This window comes from Macrosteles quadrilineatus, unplaced genomic scaffold (assembly GCF_028750875.1).
Source record: "Macrosteles quadrilineatus isolate MER2022 unplaced genomic scaffold, UCM_ALF_1.0 Scaffold_2__2_contigs__length_208266976, whole genome shotgun sequence".
NCBI classification, from domain to species: domain Eukaryota; kingdom Metazoa; phylum Arthropoda; class Insecta; order Hemiptera; family Cicadellidae; genus Macrosteles; species Macrosteles quadrilineatus.
This window is the reverse complement of record NW_026542595.1, coordinates 15548122-15571096: the sequence shown is the minus strand read 5'-3', so window position 1 is coordinate 15571096 and position 22975 is coordinate 15548122. Positions and strand designations below refer to the sequence as shown.

General features: G+C 37.1%; 1 protein-coding gene across 2 annotated transcripts in view; it reads left to right on the top strand.

The window, feature by feature from the left end:
* Positions 1 to 22975, top strand: part of LOC128987356 (inactive pancreatic lipase-related protein 1-like) — an 86647-nt gene that overhangs the window by 39359 nt on the left and 24313 nt on the right. For both annotated transcript variants that reach the window (XM_054408157.1, XM_054408158.1), the window contains exons 7-8: positions 4559 to 4634; positions 6701 to 6821. In XM_054408157.1, coding sequence (XP_054264132.1) covers positions 4559 to 4634; positions 6701 to 6821 — 197 coding nt within the window. The remainder of the gene's footprint in view (positions 1 to 4558; positions 4635 to 6700; positions 6822 to 22975) is intronic.

The following is a 22975-nucleotide window of genomic DNA, read 5'->3' as shown; positions in this document are numbered from 1 at the left end:
ATTTAGAGTAAATCAATACAAGCAATAAACGTCCAAAACGCACAAACAACTACTTCTGGCAATGTTTTGAGATAGTTGAATGCAGAACACTTGCTTGAAAACTATGCTTTTCATAATTATGTTAAATGTACAAAATTTAAGAAAACAAACCTCATTAGGTATGGTGTAAACTATTTGTACAATTTTCTCAAAGCAGGCAAGTCTTTAAAAAGTTACATCTGCTAATCGTATGGATCCATGCAGGATTATTTCTGCCTGAATTGCAAAATCTGGCCAAGAAAATTTCGATTGGTTTAGGTTCAAGATCGGATTCAACCAGACTTGACTTACTTGACTTATTTCCTGTCACTCCTTAGCGGAGCATAAGGCCTCTACGAAACAGCGCCAACGGACACGATTAGCAGCCAATGCCTTTACTTCTCTCCAGCTCATACCCGCCTCTCTAATTTCGGATTCAATTGATCTTATCCATGTTTTTCTCGGTGTTCCTCTCCTCCTCTGTCCCTGGGGATTCCAGCTCAAGGCCTGTTTTTCTAAGGCGTCTTGATCCTTGCGCAGAGTGTGTCCTATCCATTGCCACTTCTGTTTTTTAATTTGTATATGTATGGGATCCTCTTTGGCGGCTGTCCACAAATCTTTATTAGAGATTACTTCTGGCCAATAGATTCTTAAGATTCTTCTTAAGCACCGGTTCACGAATACCTGAAGCTTGTTTGTGATTGCTAGAGAGACTTTCCACGTTTCACATCCATAAAGTAAAACTGACTTTACATTGGTGTTAAATATTCTTATCTTTGTTCTGGTTGATACTTCCCTAGCTCTCCAAACTGGGTATAGTTGAACAAATGCAGCATTTGCATGCTTGATTCGGGCCACTACATCATCATCTGCCCCTCCATTTTTTGACAACACACTCCCTAAATATGTAAAAGAATCCACTTCCTCTATCTCTTCTCCAGCCATTTTAAACATATTGTTATTTACTGGATTGATCCTCATTGATTTTGTCTTTTGGACATTGACTTTCAACCCTCTAGCTTTCTCTTCTTTTTCAAGAACTGCAAGTTTTCCTTCCATATCTCTGAATTTGTGGGCTAAGAAACAGATGTCATCTGCAAATGCAAGTTCTTCAAGCTTCTGCTGTAGACCCCAGGAAATACCCTTTGCTTCTCTCCTACTTATGTTCCTCAACACCTGGTCCAACACAAACAGGAAGAGGGTTGGTGACAAGACACAACCTTGCCTCACCCCTAGCTTTACCTCTATCGGGTTGCTTAAATGTCCATTGTGTATAATTTTACAACTGTAGTTCTTGTACATTTCATTGATTAGGATAATTATTTTTCCAGGGATTCCTAGTCTTGTCAATCCTCTTCAGATTTGGTCCCTTTTAATAGAGTCGAAGGCTTTCATAAAGTCTATAAAAACCAGATATATACCAACTCTGTATTCATTCATTTGTTCGATTATTATTCTCATTGTGTTGATCTGGTCAATGCATGAGCGATTTCTTCTGAAGCCAGCCTGTTCTTTTTTTAATTTCCTATCTACTACATCCTTGATTCTATTTAATACTATTCTTGAAAACATTTTACCAACGATTGATAGCAAGGATATACCGCTCCAGTTCTCGCACCTTGTTAAGTCCCCTTTCTTAGATAATTTACAAAGAAATCCCACTTTCCAGTCTTGGGGAATAATCTCTTCAATCCAGATTCTTTCAAACAGTGGTTTTAAAACTTTTGCTGCTATATCTGGTGCTGCCTTTATAACCTCTGGAGCAATGTTGTCACACCCCGGAGCTTTCCAGTTTTTTGTTTCTTTTATCGCTTGTTTTATCTCATCTTCCGTTGGGGGATTTTTATTTATGTTTTCTTCTTCTTCTCCTTCTATGTTTCCCACCAGGTCACCTTCATCCACATTTCCATCATCCTCCGATGTCTCAAATAGCCCACTGAAGAACTCATGCCATCTCTTCATCTGCTCATGATCACTTGTTAAAAGATTACCTTCCTTATCCTTTACTGGTCTACCTACATTAATTTTTCTCTTTGGACAACTTTTTTGTTATGTTATATAGTTCTTTCATATCTCCTTTCCTAGATGCCACTTCAGCCTTCTCCGCCAGTTTGCTCATCCATTTTCGTTTGTCAGTCCTTGCACTTCTCTTCACTTTTACATCTGCTTCCTTATAGAGTATCTTCATATCCCTCTTTTGTTCTCTGGTCTTGCAAGAGTTTATCTTATTCTTAACTTCTCTTCTGTCTTCCACTTTTTCCACGTGTCCTCAGACATCCAATCTTTCTTCCCTGCCTTCTTTAAGCCTAAAACATCATTTAAAGTATTCCTATACGTGTTTGTTATACGTGTTTGTTTAGGTTCAAGATCGGATTCAACCAGAACTGTGGGTTCACTAGATTAACTAATTGGGTGGACCGATGCTTCTAGGTGTCAAACGAGGTAACTCGCCTAGGGTTTCCTCTCCCTTGAGGGGTTCTTGAGATATATTGTATTTGAATTTAGATGACATTTATCTTATTCTTAACTTCTCTTCTGTCTTCCACTTTTTCCACGTGTCCTCAGACATCCAATCTTTCTTCCCTGCCTTCTTTGTAAGATAGATTTAGTTGACGCCATTCAATGTACAAAACTGTACTTTATCAATAAAGCATATTTGATTTGATTTGATTTGAAACATCTAAGGAAGACACACCATTCGGTGACAGGACAATCTCCATACTTTACATGTTTGGTAGAAACATAAGAACCGAAATGGACTTTAATGGTTGAGATTAAACCTACCCCGCAAAATAAAAATCAAGTTATAACTAGAAGAAGTTTCTCAAAGGGACAAGGTGTATTAATGAGAAATTACTCAAACATCTCAGGAGAAAAGTGGTCAACAGGAACAGTAGAAAGGCCGCTTGGGCATGTGATGTACCTCGTTAAATCAGAAGACGGGCGGTTATTTAAGAGACACTGCGACCAACTAAGATCAGCTTAATAGGGGGAAGGATTGCCATATGCTTAAATAATCAGATGATTATTGTTGTTTTTATCTGTTATTGTTTACATTTATCTTTTGTGTTGAATTAGTTCTACAATAAAGTTTACCAATTAATTTACGTGTATTTGATATATTTTATGAAGATAGTAGGAATAATATAGTTTGTGTTAACAATTTTAGGTATTAATCTAGTGAGCTGTGTCGTGTTTAGCGCAATAGATACGATTGAGATCTGTGGTGATCATAGTATTTGGGCTTCAGTATTGTCTTTGTTTTTTACCGTCATTCTCATAAATGTTCAAATTTAAATGTGTGAATGTGCGTGCTGTCTTATTTATTAATAATTATCATTTAACGACCCTCATGTGAAGGGACAAGACATCTTGACTGGCCTGAGGATGACTCTCATGTGACTCGAAACCGGTTGCCATACCGCAACGCACTAGTTCGCATTAATGCAGGTATTTTACACCAATTTATCTATAAATATAAAAGAGGATGTTTGTATATATATTTGTTTGGCAGTGATAAACTCAGACACCGCTGAACCGATTGCCACGAAACTTGGTACATACGTGTAGAATGTCATGGAATAGGTTTATACACCATCAAGTTCGCGATCCGTCCAATCGGCTCCGCCCCAGTGGCTCTGGAGTTTCCCATGTTAACCTTATGAGAAATGGAATTAATGAATCTTAACAGCTGTTTCAATTAAACAAGTTGGTTCTGTTCTATGATGTTCAATAGCATTAAAGTTACAAGGATTACCAACAGGGTGCAGCACTATTATTTCTTTTACATTTATGACAACAACTAATTTGCAACCAAAAGGTGAGTGAGCGTAGCGAACGAACTTCAACCCGGAGGCGAGTTAGCGTAGCGAACGAGCTAACCTGAAGGCAAGTGAGCGCAGCGAACGAGCTCCAACCTAAAGGTGAGTGAGCGTAGCGAACGAGCTCCAACTTAAAGGTGAGTGAGCGTAGAGAACGAACTTCAACCAGGACGTGACTGAGCCATGCAAACGAGATCATCTTGAAAATTAAGAAGTTAAACGGGGCAAAGCCCGCGGGTTACAGCTAGTAGTATTTAAATGTGATCAGGAGGATAAAATTCAATAGTGATGAATGTTTTAATTTAATTTTGTGACGTTGCTAAGTGTTAATAATGTAAAATTTTGAAAATAAAATGTTGGTTATACCTATATTAAATGTTACAAACAATTACCAAGGAGCTGATTAAATATTACATTTTTCAAGCATTTATAATAAATAAAAAATCTACGTTTAAAGAAAATGTTACAACGATTTGTCTAACTCTTCATCAGCACAATATTTATTATTATTCTATTCTTTAATATGACATAATATGTTTAAACCTGAGATAATTAGGTTTAGATTTTTTTCAGAGCTCTAACGTTAAGTTAGTTAAGGGTTAAAATATCACAATGATGATTTAAATTTAAACATTTTCAATAGGTATAACCATAAATTTAGGATTATAATAAATGGTAGCTCAATTTAAATCATCAGTTTATGTATCTTATGGTTTCAGACTTTTTATTGAGTCAATAAATGGAGAGTGTCCATATATTGGACACCCCTGTGCTACATACCAATCTTTCCTAAAGGTAAGTTACACTAAGATTTAAACACCTCACAATCAATATGATTAGATTATATTATTATTACGATGCCGACACACTAGTGACCAGTGACCGGAGTCACAGAGTGAAGATGAGTGTTGAATGGTTAACTTCTGGCGTAGTTTTGTGAAATCGTGCCATGATGTTGCTGTCAAACTTGAACTTTATTGATATGCAAGGGTCAATTGCCTTGGCCGTATGGATCACATAAAGTTGTGCATGTATTTTGTGGATGGAATGGACCATAATTGTAGTGAATTTGGACACAAATCTTGAACATTTGCAGAACCACATCCATAACCTAGTCCGGCTTTGTTGGCAACAAATTATGCAAAAGAGATGAGATGTGATGGCACTGTTTTATTTAATTAATACCTGAATTGCCTTCAATTCACCTAACTTACTTCACCAAAACCATAGATTAAACATACTCCGTGGTAAAAACTTGAACACAGCTCACATCCTCAACGTACTCATCTACACTTGCATGGCTTTTATTCTATGACACAATTTTCTACCTGATTATTGAAAACTTTTATGCTAATAATCTCACAAACCTCTGACTTTCTTTCTTGAATGTAATGTTATATGGTTATTGAAAGTAGACCAAAAAAGGCAAGCACCAACCCCTAAAATAAATATAATCTAACCCGATAAGGAATAATTATCTGTTCCTTATGTCCCAGTGATTTCATAATACAACATTTTATAAGTTCATTAAAACATAGATTTTTGAAAAAAATTAAATAAAACGTACCGTATCTATCATAAATTCATCATTTAATTCAAACTCTAAAAAACTTACCATGCAGTGGAAAATCAATTTTAAAATCTATATAAATAAAATTAGAGTTTTGCCTGTACATTGTTCAGAATCATAAATTTTTAGGTTATTTTTATGTTTTATACATTAAAGAAGCCGAAACAAGTCTCATCCAAATTTCTGTCTGTCTTTCTGTCTGTCTGTAACACTCAAGATGGCATTTTACGCAATCTTCTCCAGGAAGACGAGAGTACCTATCAAGATCCAAGTCATTTTAATGAATTCACTGGATTGGCGAGAGTGTCTTTAGCTATTAAAATATGGCCCCACTACTTTGTAAATAAAATTACGGACGTTCAAAAATGCAGTTTTGTGCGATTTTTGTCAAGTTTTCGTCCAATTTTTATCACGTAATCATCTATGAAATAACGAACAGCTGTTCGGATCAAGATTATTTTTTCTAGCTGTCCCTGATATGTTTACAAATGTTGTTTACAAATACCGCAACCATTTCCGATCACGTTTTGAAGGCAAATCCCATCCAAGTGAGATTAAAAACGTTTTCCTTACATAAAGGATTTAATTAATCGCAAGTGGAATAATATAGTGTAACCGTAAATTAAATTAAATAACTAGGCACCATCCAGGTCAGGAACCAGAGATTCTTTGTGTTGTATACGGCTGGGAAACTTAAATTTATTCAAACGCTTTAAACGTTGTTTATGTATCAGTGGTTCGTGGCCTATTTTGGTAATTTTTATTATAAATTACCATTCTAAATCGTCTATAGTACTTCATTTCATATAGCAAGCCGATTCATTTAGCATTTCGACAGAATTTTGGGTCATCTTATATCTATCTGAAAGTATGCAAACCAACTGCTGTGCTTAATATAAGAAGGTTTTAACTAACTACGATAAGATCTCCGTGCGTAGAACGGGCACACAGCTAGTCATAAATAATAATGTAAACATTTCATGTTGACAGATTAAGTAAATGCTCATAACATGCATTTAGTAGTTCAGTAAGTAGTGTAAAATTGCCCATATGGCCGTAAAGTAAACAAATCTGCTGAGGGAACTTTAAAAGCCTCTGGGGCAGAGCCCCAAGGGAATTTACCTAGTTTCTCTTTTGATGGCTCATCTAAAGACCAAGACCATTCTTAGGACACCCCTGCCAAGTTTCTACGCCCAGCCGTTTACTCAAATTAGCTGTGACAAAAACCCTGTCCACCTGTTTCCAAGTTTCCTTTTGTATAATCAAATGAACATACACCTTTTTTCAACAGGGAGAATGTTTCTCTTCTAGAGGTGTCGGAGCAGCTGTAATGGGACTCAAATCTCTAAAAGGAAATGGTTTACCTGGAAGTAAATACTTCTTTATGACCAGTGATAAAGCACCCTACTGCAGTAAGTCATATATTTCAACTAGCTTTGTAGTTTTTATTGAACAATAGTGGACATGCAATAAATAAATTTTTATGAGAAAACTGATTATGTAAGTACTGAATATTTTCATTTATTCATTTTCAATGATAAACACCATTTTTACAACACAATACATGCATTTATAGATGCAGAAAAGTTTGTCTTACAAGCAAACAGTTTGGTGATGAATATATATCTAATGCAAACATTATTAATTAGGAGAAAAGCATGTCAATACTTCAAATAGGGCAAAAATACAGTTGTTTGTTTGCTGCTAAGCACTGTGCTGTGGAAATTTCTACATCAGTGTTTACCAGCATTTAATGCACCACTCCACAAGACAAAATTAATTGATTGCTACTTGGTCACCTGGGGCCCATTTCATAATAAAGTACAAACTAATATTATTAGTAAATCAGCTGATCGCCCAATGCAAATCTTATGGAAATTACAAGTTACAAGTTGTAACTTGTAACTTGTAGTTTATTATGAAATGGGCCCCTGGAGGTAATTATTGATGGAATATATGTTTATTACTATTATTTTTTCATTCTAACTGAAACTGACCCATTGTCTCACTATACTGGGAGACTGAGAGCCTTGCTGGGATTGAATAAAACATTTATAGATAAGTTAATTAGCTAAATTAAAAATATTTATCAAGTAATCAATGTGAAAATTTTATATGATGTAAATTAAAACATTTGAATGTACCTATAGGCCCCGGGTACGATACAAGAGCGGCGTGAGCTCTGACATCGGGTCTCATTTAATTGCTTGTAAATTTGTTGAGGATGGCCACGATACCTCTGAGCGTCGAGCGGCGGTAAGCAACGCCGCTCATGGTTCCAAGTAAAAACCGATTTTCGCCTAAATGCCGCTTGCCGCTCAGGTGAGTCATGCATAAAGCTGACTTTATAACTATAAAAGCAGCCTAAAATGGCAGAGGAACAGCAGAAAACGTTTGATACGTGAGGTGCAGTCCAGGTAATGTTTGTGGAATGACCAGCACAAAAGTGTTTCATTGTGTTTTAAAAACACTTCAGTCACCAGAAAAGTATAAGACAAATTAAGGGTTAAGTTTTTTTCTAAAACCTAAGTTTTTCTTTAAATGCGAACAATTTTCAGAAAACAACAATAGTTGCAACACGTCTTGCGGGTAAGCACAGTTTGCCATTTTCGACTAAACTCCTTGGTGAGAAGAATGTAGAATTTTAAGCATGGCAGGTCTCAAAGAACGCGGAACTACTATACGGTCTCCTTTTATTACGATTCCATCTACCGCTGATAATTCATCTCTAACACTCCAGTATTCCTGTAGTTCTTGAGGAACATGAGTACGTTTCTCAGGCCACCCTTTTTTAATCGTGTCCACAAGATTATTCATAACAGGGCATTTACTTGACTCTTCTTTTATCTCCTTGATCCTCTCATCGGTAATATTTATGTTGTCTAAATCGTTAATGTTCTCCAACTCTGCTTGAAAAATTAGGTCGTCAACTGTTTCTCTGCCGGTTTCTGTAAGAGGCGATCTAGACAGAAAATCTGCTACATGCATTGATGTGTCTGGTTTGTATTGTACACAGAAGCTGTATTTTTGAAGTCGTAAAAGCATCCTTTGCAGTCTCTTAGGAGCTGAAATCAATGGCTTCTTGAATATTGCCTCCAAGGGCTTGTGATCGGATTCAACTATAACATCTCTATGTCCCATCAAATACTGTTCAAAGCGTTCAAGTCCAAACACAATAGCTAGACACTCTTTTTCAATTTGTGTGTAGGCAACTTCAGTCTTATGGTAATGTTCTTGAAGCATAAGCAACTGGCTTACCTTGCTGCATGAGGCAAGCACCTAGGCCATATTGACTGGCGTCACATTGCACAACACAACTCTGTGTCTGGTCAAAGTACTTTAATGTTGGAGCTTCTTGGACCATCTTGAGCAACTTTTGAAAAGCATCTTTCTGTGGGCTGTCCCATACCCACTCACTATCATCTTTCAGCAAATTTCTAAGCGGTGTTGCTACTTCTGATAGTCTTGGTAGAAACTTTGATAAGTACACGATGTAACCTAAAAATCTCTTGACTTCTTCTTTTGAAGTAGGAGCTGAAAGTTTTCTTATAGCTTCTACTTTGCTAGGGTCAGGACACAACCCATCTGCTGTAATGAGATGTCCCATGTATGGAATTTTTTCTACACCTATTTTACACTTATCCTTGTTAACCTTTAACCCTTTACGCTGAGCTTGTTGCAGAAGGGCATTCAGCTTCTTGTCATGGTCAATCTTAGCTTCTTGAACGGTGTTTCCTTTTCCAAATACCATAACATCATCAGCTATTGCCACAACTCCTTCAAGGCCCTCGAGGTTTTCTTGAACTCTTCGTTGAAACTCTTCAGGAGCATTAGCAACACCAAAAGGTAGTCTAGTCCAACGAAATCTACCTTTGGGGGTCCAAAACGTAGTTAGCCTACTTGATTCCTCATTTAGCTTTACATGCCAAAACCCATCCTTAAGGTCCAGAACACTAAAGAACTTTGCTCCATATAGCTGTGGAGCTATTTCCTCAATAGTTGGTGCTTGATAATGAGATCTTTTAATGGCTTTATTAAGGTGAAAAGGATCTATACAAAGTCGTATCTTGTTAGGTTTCTTCACTACTACTGAACCCAATCAGTAGGCTCTGTTACCTTGACGATGACTCCGAGCTGTTCAAGTCTATCTAATTCAGCACATATTTCTTTCTTCAATGCTAGAGGTTGTCGCCTGGGTGCTGCTATTGAAGGTGGTACCGACGGGTCAGTTCTTATGCTGCAAAGACCTTCAAAACTACCTAATCCTTCAAATACAGTAGGAAATTTATCAAATATCGTATGTTGATGTGTGGCCGTTTGGTTAGATGCTGTGAGAGCCTGGAAGACCTTTTCATCTGTCGTAATCAATCCTAGTCGAAGACAATCTGCTGCTCCTATAAGAGGATTTCTCTCAGAATTCAGAATTACAAACTTTAAATCAAAAATATTCTTTTTGAATTTTGCTTTAAGCACAATGCTGCCTAGTGAGTTTTGGGATGACCCGCCATAGAAACACAAAGTAGTGGAACTACTATTAAGTTTAGGATTCTCATTGTCAAGAATAGTTTTTAGATCTCGTAGCCCCATAACGTTACAAGTTGCACCTGAGTCAAGCTGGAACTTTCTGAGCTTTTTGTTGACCATCATTTTTACAAAAAGTCGTTTTTTATACTGGATATTGTTAAGCTCCATCACTTCCTCTTCACTTTGGCTATCTTGATTTGCTTCACTGTCATTATCTTGGAGCAAATTAACTTTACCGGAACTTCGACACACGCTACTGAAATGGTTCTTCCTTTTACAGGTGGTGCAAACTTTGCCAAACGCAGGGCAGTTTTTTGCTCCCTTAATATGGTTTTTACCACAAAAACGACACTTCCATTTGTTATCTAAGTGTCTACTCTTTGCTTGAAATGCCGCATCTTCTGATTTCACTGTCATTTTTGTAACAAACCTTTCAGTTGTTTCATGATGCATAAAAATTTCTATAGCCTCATCAAGTTTTAGGTCTTTTCTACGCAAAAGTGTTCTTTTTAATTCAGTATTGGTTATACCTACAACAAGTTGGTCGCAAATTAGAGTATCTTCAAGGCCTGTCTTGTTGAGATTTGCTAAAGAATCAATGTCACACAATCGTATTTGCTCTTTTAGACGACCTATAAAGTCTTTAATCGTTTCATCAGTCTTTTGAACAATGCCATTAAAAATAAATCTCTCATACAAAGAATTATTTGTCCCTAAAAAATACTTATCCAAAGCTTCAATTACCTGATCCAGGGTTGATTCATTGGAGCCAAGTATTCTTTCAATCAAACATAGTCCATCACGGCCAATTACAGTTGAAAACATGGCCATCTTCAGTTTAGGTGTACTTAACCTTGTACCACCTAATGCTCCTGCTTCAGCTAATATCAAATAGTTCTTCCATTGTTTCTTGAACACTTCCCAGTTTTCTCGTACTCTCGTTGGGTCACTTAAGTCCAGTGGATTTGGTACTACTGACACCATGTTCATTTATGTATTAATTAAAACAATTTTAATTAAATAATCAATTCGAAACAAGAAAGTGTTTATTCTAAGAAATCATAACATAAGATAATCAACAACTAGAGATCAGCTGGTTATAGCAATACCAACAATTAGTAAATATGCCTGAGGCTATTAACAGTGAGAATTTGATGTGGAAACCTATTTTTAAAATAGTGATTCTTGTGCAAATACCTTGAGATTGTTTGGACCACATTCCATCCTTGGTCAACATGGCACTGTTCCAGATTGGAAAACTATGGTGAACTGGGTAAAATTATTTAGGATAGCAGCTTAATCCTTAAAAATAATCAATGGGTGCCGCAAAACTCTTTGTACACCAGCAAATGTTGAAAGATTGTGAGTCACAGTAATTCAAGGTCCAAAGAGATTTTCAAGGAAACTTTTTAGTTGAAAGCTTTACGTTGGCCCTTTATGGGGGGGGGGGGGGATTCTGATAAGCTAATTGAAGTTCAAAGTTTTTAAAGTCGCATCAAAGATTTGCTTGAACCGAAGCTAAGAATGTTCCAAATACCAAAGTGATTCCTGATTAGCTGGAGGAGTATTTGATGGAGTTTTCAAGTGACTAAAAAGGAATGTTAAGTAGTACAAGGACGTCACTTGCAGGATTTTGTTTTCAAGAAATGGAAAAATGACTTTGTTAAGATAAAATGGCAAAAAAAGCTGTGCTTTGAAGTGCTATTTATATCAGATAGGGTAAATATTATAGAGTTTGTATTATTTATAAATTGGGGCACTTTCATTGCCTCACCCTGTATAATATTGTAATCCACATAATGTTTTACATTTCAAATTCCATGTCGATTGGGCTGCTGTATGACGGCATTGAATTATTATTAGAATGATTGATTAAAACTTCTTTTTCATACTTCCTTGCAGGTGGGATTAGGATTTGTTGGAGGTAAAACCACATTCAAACTGTTTCTGCTCTTAACCCTAGAGTAGGCCACATAAAGCATAGCATGCATGCAAGTCGCGGTGGGCAAGATCACACCGATGAATTTCAGTGTTTGTACTTGGTGTGCATGTTGGCATTATGTTGGTTGAATAATCCAAATTCCTTGTGGGTAAAAGCATAGACAATAGAGTAAAATATAGACTGTCAAAGAAAGGTTTTGCGATCTGCCGCTAGAGCGCTATCGCCGTTCGATATCGGTTATCGGTATTCGATTCGGTGTCGACCACGACTACTCGCCACCTGTTAGCAGCACTACCACTCTTGCAAACGAAATGATTACTATATCGCTAGTGTCGTCTTCTGCAATTGCGTAAAAATCATGAACACCTTCCGCGGTTGTGTAGACATCATAATTGAATGCCGTGGTCACGAAACGTCATCGTCGTCCACGATTGCGGCAAAATTGTGAACATCTTCAGCGGCCTTGTAGACATTATTGTCTTGCGCGATCGCAGAAAAGACGTTATCATTTTTCCCGCGGTCACGAAAACGACGTCTAGCACGGTCGCGGTTTAAGATCATCTCCCACGGTCGTGTAGACATCATCATCATTTTGTGCCGTCACGGTAACGTGATCGTTGTCTAGTGCGATCGAGATAAAATCATGCAATTTCCCGACTTTGATATCAAAATAAAGACCAAATCCCAACTTTTCAAGACCATTTTGAAATTCAATACTAATACCTGACTTTCCCGTTTTCCCCGCATACTAGACACCCTGGTTAATTCGATTTTGACCTTGCAAATATAAAACAATACCTTCCAATAAACCACTTCCTAAAATTATGGATTAATAAAGAACAACTTTGAATCATTGTAATGAAACTACAAAAGTATAAAAAAATATACGTTTAAAAAAATACAATAAAATATGGCATTTAAATTATTTTATTGATTAATATTAAAAATTTCAGTAAACACCAATTCCGGGGAATTCCTCCAAAGTTGGCAACACTACTCCCAACTACCAAGTTGTTATGGAAACGGTCGCTAGCGCTTGATGATGCAGCGGTGTGCGCCGTAACTACACATTACCCCTAGCGGTCGGCGCCGGAATATGCGCTAACCGCAGCACAGCTGACAGTCTATATTTATTTCTTTTTGTCTATGGTAAAAGAGAGGATACATGAATAGCAGCTAGATGCGGTTGTCTATATTGAGCATTGAACAGTTATTTTCCTCGTTCTTTTAAGATACAGTCGAAATCCGGGTAGGTCTGGTTGGCATTGAGCGTGATGACGGCTAATACTGTACTTAATTCTAAGTTGCAATGTTGTAGCTGTTTGGTTCAAGATTGTTACCCCAAAAAAGAGCTGTTTGGGTGGTGCAAGAATCAAATTAACTTGCGGCAGCTGAATTCCTTTAGCAGCGACTCAAGCGTTTTCTTATTTTATGACTGGGCACATCATCATGAACGCTTGGGCCAATGGAACGTTTGGGCTCTGTCCCGCAGTATTACCTCAAGTAGATGTGCTGTATCAATTCAATACAATATACAATACAATACAATACAATAATCTTTATTGTTAATTCGTTAAGAATTACAATAGTGTCAATACAATAGTGAATTGTACATGTTAATTTTCATAAAATTCCTTTATTGAGTAGAAGGGTCTTGCGATTAGCCACTTCTTCAGCTCCTGGTGTAGCTTGTTGCCAGTCAGGTCTCTCAGGTAGTCAGGTAGATGGTTCCTCAGCTTGCAGCCGGTGTAGGAAGGGTTTTTCTCCCAGTTCGGTGAACTGGTAGTGCAAATTTGGAGCCATGACGGGTGTTGTAGTGGTGCAGGTCTTGGTTTCTTGAGGGGTTTATTTCATTCACATACTTAATGGTTTCAAGTATGTAGAGAGACACCACTGTGAGGATTCCTAGGTTTGCGAATGCTAGTCTGCAAGTCTGTGGTGGTACAAGGTTGGCGAGGGCTCTTATGGCTTTCTTTTGAAGGACAAGAATTCGATTCATATTTTTTAAATTCCATTTTGTAGCCCCTGAACTGCGTAGTATAGACTAAACTTTACGTACCTCGTCTTGCAGTTCAAAAATATATATATTTTTGAACTGCAAGACGAGGTACGTAAAGTTAAGTCATATTTTTTGTTGAAGTTCCTCCCCACACTGTCAAGCCATATCTAAGATGCGACTCTACCAGTGCGAAGTAAGCTGTTTTGGCCACAGAGAGTCCGCCTATGTAGTTTATCCTTCTGACGACATATATTCCAGTACTGATTTTTTTGCTTAGGTGGTTGATGTGCTCTTTCCATGTTAGTTTGTTATCAAGGATAACACCGAGAAATTTTGTGTGGTTTTCTATTGTTACATCCTCTAATTGAGGGACTATGTCTTTTTTCTTACTGAAATTCAGAGTTGTAGTTTTTGTGGGGTTTATTGCTAAGTCATTGTTCTTTGAGTAGAGGATAGCTTTATTTAAGATCGATTTTTAATTAAGGTAAAGGCTTTGGGCTGTGTTGTCCTTGATCAAAATGGTTGTGTCATCTGCATACATGATTGCAACAGCATTTTCACTCTCAATTTGTTTGGGGAAGTCATTAGTCAATAAGATGAATAGAATCGGGCCTAATACAGAGCCTTGTGGAACTCCTCTCGTCAGCTTGCTTTTTGAAGATTTGAAACTTTCTGTGACTTCATTTGATGAGTTTTTCAGTTCCACGACTTGTGAACGTCCCGTTAGGTAGCTTTTGAACCATTCTAGCGCAGAGTTTCTTATACCGAGTCTTTCGAGTTTCTTGCATATCAGGTCGTGGCCCAGGCAGTCAAAAGCCTTACTGTAATCAAGGAATATGACAGAAATGTATTGTTCGTTTTCTATCTGGTCTAGGACGTACTCAATTAGTGCTGTTATAGCTGAGGATGTAGATTTATTCTTCCGAAAGCCATGTTGGTTGTCAAAGAGTTTGTTATGATTAAGATGTGCCATTAATCTAGCCAGAGCAATTTTTTCTATGATTTTAGAGAAGCTGGAGATGAGAGAGATGGGCCTGTAGTTTTGAGCATTTTCAGTTGGTCCTTTTTTATGTTTGGGGTATATATTACTGACTTTTATGGCGGATGGGAATTTGCCTTCTTTAAATTATTTATTTATAAGATAAACCAGAGGAGAGATGAGTTCTTGAGAGAAGTGCTTTATCATCTTAGAGGAAAACTCATCTATTCCACTTGATGTTTTGGCTTTTATGGAGTTTATTATCGTTTTAACTTCTTTATAGGATGTTGAAGTTAGGGTAAGGTGTATTGGGCAGACTGGTTCCTCTCCATTCAGCACTGTTTCTGGGTCTATAACGATTGTGAAACAATAGATGCTTTTTTTCAGGAGTTTGGTCATCTTTAACATTAAATGATACAAATGCAAAGATGATGTCAAACTTTTTTATGCCAAGCAAAAAGTATTTGTAAAGTATGTTGGCGGGTGAACAGCAGGGCAAGTTTGTTCTGGAATCTTGACGACTTGTTTTTGAATTCCTGACATTCCCGTGTAGACAGCAATCGCAAAATGAATCTCAGCCAATTCTATTTTACACTTGTTCCTCAGGGGAAAATATGGCTCCACAGTGCATACATGTTACATTAAACAGCCCCATTCGTGAATATTCGACATTCACTGACTTTATAGCTTTTGAGAAATTGCTATGTGCTGACAATCTTCCAAACTTCACGCAGCGATTTGTCAACACTCCTATATGCTTAAGTTGATTGGCGCGTTGTTCATAACTTCGCTGAGCCATAAGATCTTATTCAATGATGGCTTCTGAAGTAGTTTTCTCAACTTTTATTCTTCACATCTCCATTCTACACTCATCTTTCACTCATATATTTGGGTTAAAATACACACTTTGGTGTCATAGATAAAAATACTCCCTTAGTGGTAGATTTGTCATCCTTATGGAACAGCTGAAGCCAATTTGATTGTTTAGTTCCGTTCGGTGCACTGTGAAGGTCGTGATTTGTTTACAATTATTTTTTTATTAATATTTCAGTCATTTAAAACCTATTGTCGCGGATTTATAAGTTTTGTTCTAATTTAAGTAGATATATAAATGTGGAAGCGTGAAAGAAGTTTTATTTTTGACAATTAAAGTATTTCAGTTTTAGATAACATTATCTTTTTGCTATTAGTTCAACTAGTACAACTCACATTGTTTTATTTTTATATTTACAACATCTGGTATTAATTACATATGTTACAAACAGTCTTTTGGGAAATGTTATGGCTTTGCCACACTCCGGCCACTTGAGAAATTTCTTCAACACACCTGGTTAGTCTCATCACGGTTAATTTCAAGAGGGTAGAGTAATTTTAAAGGTCGAATTATTTTCTTTTTGTTGCTTAAAGTGACTGTTACGCTTCTGATATTTCCGTCTTTGCTTGAGTGTAGTTCATTAATTCAACCAAGTCTCCAACATCCTCTGGGTAAATTATCGTGAATAAGGACAATATCTCTAATACTGGGGAATTGTGAAGACCGGCAACATTTCTGCTTGATTTCAGATTGAGTCCTTTCTCTCAAACTAGTTAAGTAGTCTTTCTTCCAAAGAACCCAAAATGAGTTTATGAGGTTCTGTCCTTTTTTCCAAGTTTGAAGTAAATTTTCAGTGTTGGATAGCTTATGGTCTGGATTAGTTGTCTTTCCACTCATCTCAATTCCATTTTTCCCGTGAAAATTCAGGAAATGATGTTAAGATACAGGGTGGCGCAGAGAAACGGGAAATTTTCAAGTCGTTGTTGGTACACCTGTATGTCTTGTAGGAGTGAGAAACGAAAGTCATAACGCCAAATACTAATGGACATTTAGTTGAGAAGGAGCTGTGGAGTGGTGCGGACCCTGCAGTCGCCGTGAGAGCATACTACAAAAATTGTTACAGTGCAACAGCTGCAAATGTTTGGAAGTCTGTTAATTTCATTTAAATGGACGTGTCAATAAGCAGAACATGCGTTACTGGGCTTAACGAAAACCCACTGAACTTCATCGACGTTCGTTACACAGTCCCAAAGTTACTGTATGGTGGGCATTGTCTTGTCTTGGTGTTGATGTTGGACTTTACTTTTTTGAGGATGAAGATGGTTCCACAGTAACTGTTACATCTCAACGTTACATTCATATGCTGGAGACATTTTTTGCTCCACGGCTTCATGCTTTTCTAGAAATTGAAATCCTGCAAACCTGGTTTCAACAACACCTTCACACACTACCAATCTGTCAATGGCTGCATGGAGACGTTCGTTTGGGGAGCGCATCATTACAAGGAACGCTAACGTCGTTTGGCCTCCACACCTCTCAGTGTGCGACTTCTTTCTATGGGGGACATCTAAAGAGTGTTGTGTACCTGACTAGGCCAAGAAATGTTATTGAGCTCAATACTCAGATCGAAGATTACGTTGCCAACATCCCAGAGGACACATCACGTCGCACAATGCTAGTCTTCAAAATTGATTGAACAAATAGGCCCAAAAGACAGCACTTAACTGATGTTAATTTTAAAAGGTGATTTTCAACAATATTCCTATTTCCAACATTTCTTATGTATTTTCCACACGTCACCAACATATTTTCACGATTAAAGACTTTTTTGTACGATTTTCTTGGTTTATTATGATTATTTTGAATTTCCCCATTTCTCTGCGCCACCCTATACAATCTGATAAACTGGCTTCACTATAAGAGAAAGGTCTTGAATTCAATACCGCTTCAATTTCAGTTAAAGTAGTTTCCAACTGAGTAAATGTAAGTATTGTCGGACCAATTGTCTTTCTTAAACACCTCTTTACTAGGGATATAAGTCGCACATAGAAACCGCCCATCCAAGGTGATAGTTCACGAATAAAACAGAACTCACATCCCTCATTATTTATGCAAGAGAAAACACTAGAGTCGTTGAAGTTTTTTCTCCAGATATCTTCAGTAAATGAAGCGGCGAGTTTGAATTGAGGGGCATTGTCTAAAAATATTTGTTTTGGTTTACCTCTTCTGCTTATGAACCGTTTGAGACATAGAAGAAATTCTTCAGTCGTTAGATCGTTAACTAGCTCTAGATGAATGGCTCTTGTTGTAAGACAAGTAAATATGCAGCCATAAACTTTCCTTAAATCTCCAGAGTCATTGTTGTGATAGTCTTTAATGTATAATGGGCCGAAGTAATCGAGTCCAGTGTTGCTAAATGGGATCTGCTCTGTAACCCACTCTTTTGGAAGTGGAGGCATGGGTGGCAATTTGTATGGACCACCCTCCCAACGAATACAAGAGTTAAACATTTCTTGATAGTTTTGTAGACTTGAGATCTTCCACACAAAATCCAGTATTCTTTTCTTATTTCTGCCAGAGTATGTTGAACTCCAACATGAAATAAAGCATTATGGTAGTGTTGTATCACTAGAGTTGAGAAGTATTCATTTTTTGGTAGAAGTTTAGGGTGTTTCTAGAGTATTGAAAGTTTAGCATATGAAAGCCTTCCAGAACATTTAAGCAGGCCGTCATAGTCAAGAAACAGTTTCAATTGTTTTTGAAGTGGATCTCCTTTATTGGTTTCGATGTTACTTATAGTTTCGGAAAAGTGTTTCCTTTGAACATATTTTTCCCATCTTAGTTTAGCCAACTGGATTTCTTCAGCAGTCACGTTAGTTGTGGTATGAACAATGGATTGTCTTCTACACTTAGAAATAAATCTTTCGCAGAACGCTGTTACTCGTAGTAGTTTATTCAGAGTCGAAAATCGTTTGACATCAATTCCATATGGAGGTTCTAAGATCCTTTCTTCAGCTGTCTCATTAAACGCTGTTAATTCTTCTTTAACTTCATGAATTTCTTCAGTGGGATTAAAGTTCTAGTTCGGCCATTGGTTTTCAGGCAGATTAAACCACTGAGGTCCTGACCATCACATTTGACAGCTGCAAAGTTCGTTAACATTCATGCCACGAGTTGCTACATCTGATGGATTAGTTTCAGATGGAACATATTTAAATATAACATCTTTATTTGCCTTTATTTCAGAAACTCTTCGTTCAGTGAATTTAGGTAAAATCTTAGTTGTGTTAATCCAATGTAAGACACACTGGGAGTCGGTCCAAAGAAACTTTCTTGAAACTGGCTGTTCTAAATTCTTCTCCACAAAGTTCAAGGCACGCGAACCTATTAAAACCCCAAGTAAAGGGTGTCCCAATAAGAACGCCGAATTTGAAATGTTAATGAACCATATATTTTCACGCTAAAATTACAATATGAAACATGAATCTTAAAGCATAGTATCTCCGATTAGTAATAACATATTATGTATTGTAAGTGCCCATACCTGCTGCCTGCTGACAAGCCCGACATCTCTTGACAAAGTTTTCCATCACTTTTTCACACACTTCCTGTTGAATGACACGATTAATTTCCTCCTTCAGGTCTTGGATTGTTTGAGGATTATTGACGAAAACAAGTGACTTTAAATATCCCCAAAGAAAGTAGTCACATGGTGTTAAATCGCACGATCTTGCTTACATGGCAATGCAGCGATGTGTGCTTCATCGCTGAACAGCAAATTTTTGTCATTTTCATCTTGATTGCCAACCACCCAGTCTTTTGGCTTGATCTCTTGTGCGAGGTGATTTTTGTAAGGGCACATGTAAAGGTCTTTTACCAAAATTCTTTGTACTGTGCTCCGAGCTAGGCCTAACTGCAGACTACGCCGACGAATCGATGTTCTTGCGTTGTCCTCTACACTATCATGTACAGCCTCAATATTTTCAAGGGAGCGACCTGCCCGACTGCGCACTGGTTTTTTAATGTCCAAAACTGAGCCGATTTCTTCGAACTTAGAAATCAATCTTCGGACAGATGACTCATTTGGTGCATTGTCCCGGCCGAAAATAACGTGCAGTTTCCGCACCGTTTCAGCGAAACATTCTCCGTACTTGTAGTGCACTTTACCTATGACCAAGCATTGATCCGTCATGTAGCGATTCATGACCACAAATGGGACCTAATACTGATAACATAGCTGATTATTTGGGAATTCCTATCGAAATACATATAAGGATAAGACGCTCCTAAAATCCGGCGTTCTTACTGGGACACCCTTTAGTTCCAGACGAGGCACAGAGATGTTTTTCTTAGTTTTAGGAGTTAAATGGCTTTTGGAAAATACAAGTTTAGATTTTGAAACTGCTCCGTTTTGCACTTGAACATATACTGTAGTTGCATAGCAAATGTTCGAAGCATCGGTGAAACAGTGTAACTCGATTGAGGTTGGTTCTAAACCAACATATCTTGGTATTGAAACATTAGAAATGCTGACAATATCACGTTTTATTTCTTGCCACTCCTTGCATTTGTCCTCGGTTAGGGGCACGTCCCAGTCCAAATTTTCTTCCCACAAACTTTGAATAAAAAGCTTCGCTTTAAATGTTACAGGGATAAATAGACCAGAAGGGTCAAATATTGAGGATACGAGTTTCAAAACAGTCCTCTTTGTACAAATATCTTCTATACAGTTACTTGGTTTTATGCTTAAAGTGTCCTCTGTAGTATCCCACTTTACACCCAAGACATTTACATTTGATTCATCTTCTTTTGTGTTAAAGAAGAACAATGAGGATGAGGCGAAGGATTTTCATCCTGCTGCCATAAAGGAAAACTGAATCTATCTACCACCATACCGAGAAATCTATTATATCCAGAGCCTACTTAGTGGAGCAAATCATTGGAGCAGAAACTACAAAGAGAACATTAGATCGTACAACTCTCCGCTCGCAATGGTCAGCACTCGAGCTAAAATTGAAGTACATAACGGTGTAGGGCCTTTCATGTATAAGGTGCACGACACAATTTATGTTTGAATTGGCACCTTACAACTGTCAGAAGGGGTGCATCCCACATATGCCAAAATTCATATCTACGACGTCAAAACCGCTGTTCAAGAAAGAATGCTAAACAAAGCTAATGGCTCTTGCAGCACTGTACTCATGCACATGTTGATTGAACATTTGGTATATTAATCCATACGCGCAAGTTTCAGTCGATACAACGAAGCAACTTCTAACAACGTTGCTATAATATCCAAATTTATTATTCGTGCGAGTTCGCACGGGTTCACCTAGTTTTTTATATTTCTTAAGTACAAATTTTCAAATACAAAAATTTCAAAAAAACAAAAAGTAATAATGCTTGGTATAATACAGTGATTTGAGCAATATGAAAGAAAGATTGATTTTCCTGTAAGATTGTTAGAATAGTGAAAAATAGCCAAAGTGTTTCAAATGAAACAAAACAAGTGTATAATGGGTTAAAAAAATCAATATAAGCATTCAATTAAGAAAGCCAAAATAAAACATAACACAAATGTCATAGAAAAAAGTAAATACAAATGTAAAACTGCTTGGCAAGTCATTAAAACCAGTAGCAGTTCCTCAATCGATTCAAAAACACTTTCTTTTTTTGAAAGTAACAACTTCTTAAGTGTTTTGCAATTTGGATTTAGAAGGGGCAAGTGTACGTACATCAGACGCAATAGACAAATTGATTAATGAGGTACTAAATGGTCTTTGAGAGGTCACTTGCTCAGGCTATCTTCTGCGACCTAAGTAAAGCTTTTTGATTGTGTGGATCATGATGACCTAACAACGAAATTAAGTTTTTACGGTATCAATGGAACTCCACTTTCTTTTTTCAAGCCATACTTAAACAATATAATATAAAAAGTTAATATTAGTGGAGAATGGTCCCAAGAATTAAAAATAAAATGGCGTGCCTCAGGAGTGCTGTTCTAGGTTCTCTGTTATTTTTTATTTGTATTAACGACCCAGAATATATAACTCGTAAAACTTATTTGTATGCAGGTGATACAACATTTTTAAATAAAAATCCCGATCTTAAACAACTTCAAGAGTTTGCTCAAAACTCAATTGATGAAGCCTCTATATTTGGTTTGAATCTAATGGCTTCCTCTTAAACAAAGATAAAACTCAAAAAAAAAAATCCATGGCCTTAGACCGTGCAAATTTAATATTTTGGATGGTATACACATACACATAACAGATTATATCAATTTATCCAGGCTCTCTCGCTTTTTTCCATTGTAATATTCACGCAAACCCAAATTAAAATAGTAAATATTTCATTTCAACCAAGTCAGTAAAAGTTTGTAGCAAACTGTTAAATTAGCAAACTTATTGACTGTTTACAATTAACATATGTTCTTCTTCTCACTTTTAATTTCTAACAACAGCTGGAGTTTCATAACAATTTTTGTTTCCCATATGTTAATCTTATAAAGAAATACAAAACTTTAAAGGGCCTCAGGGCCTCACTCTCTAATTATTTTCCTAAAAATAAAGATTCCTGCACAACTTCACGTTACGCTCTTTCCAATGACACTAAAAACATGTCAATCGGTTCAGTCGTTTCGGACGAGTAATTGTTACAAAAAACCTAAATAAGTAGTAGACTTCCTCTTATCCGGACTCCTCGGGACCGAGGCCAGTCCGGATAATGGTTTTTCCGGTTAAACTGATGTCCCCAAAAACTCGTTAAAATGGACCGTTTACTGTGATATTCGACTTAAATTTAGGAGAGCATATTGTATTTAGACACGTGATCACTGGTCTCAAATCTCTCCCACGAGAACAGTCGTTTCAGTACCGCCCACTTCCTGCCAATCTAGTCCGGTTCAACCAATGTGCTGATAAAAATTGTCCGGTTAAAGAGATGTCATTTCCGCCGAGTGTAGTCCGGTTAAACCGATGTCTTGTTAAAAGGTGTCCGTATAAGTGGGAGTCTACTGTATAGATACTTGGCTATACAAGCGTCTAGGCATCCAGTGCAACTCCGAGGATTGTGGATCAGAACACCCCCCACAACCGCACCATGTCGTACGCTTCCAAATCATACCGGCGCATCAGCATAGCCTAACTGTTCGCGGAAAATTGTTATCACTGTCGTTGTCAAAATGTATCGTTTGTTGGTTAAATTTAAATTAAATATAATTAAACTGTCATAACCTAACCAAACTTGCTGATAATGAAAAACTCAAATGAAGGTTTACTAATCAAAAAAATAGTTCTTTTCTAAAAA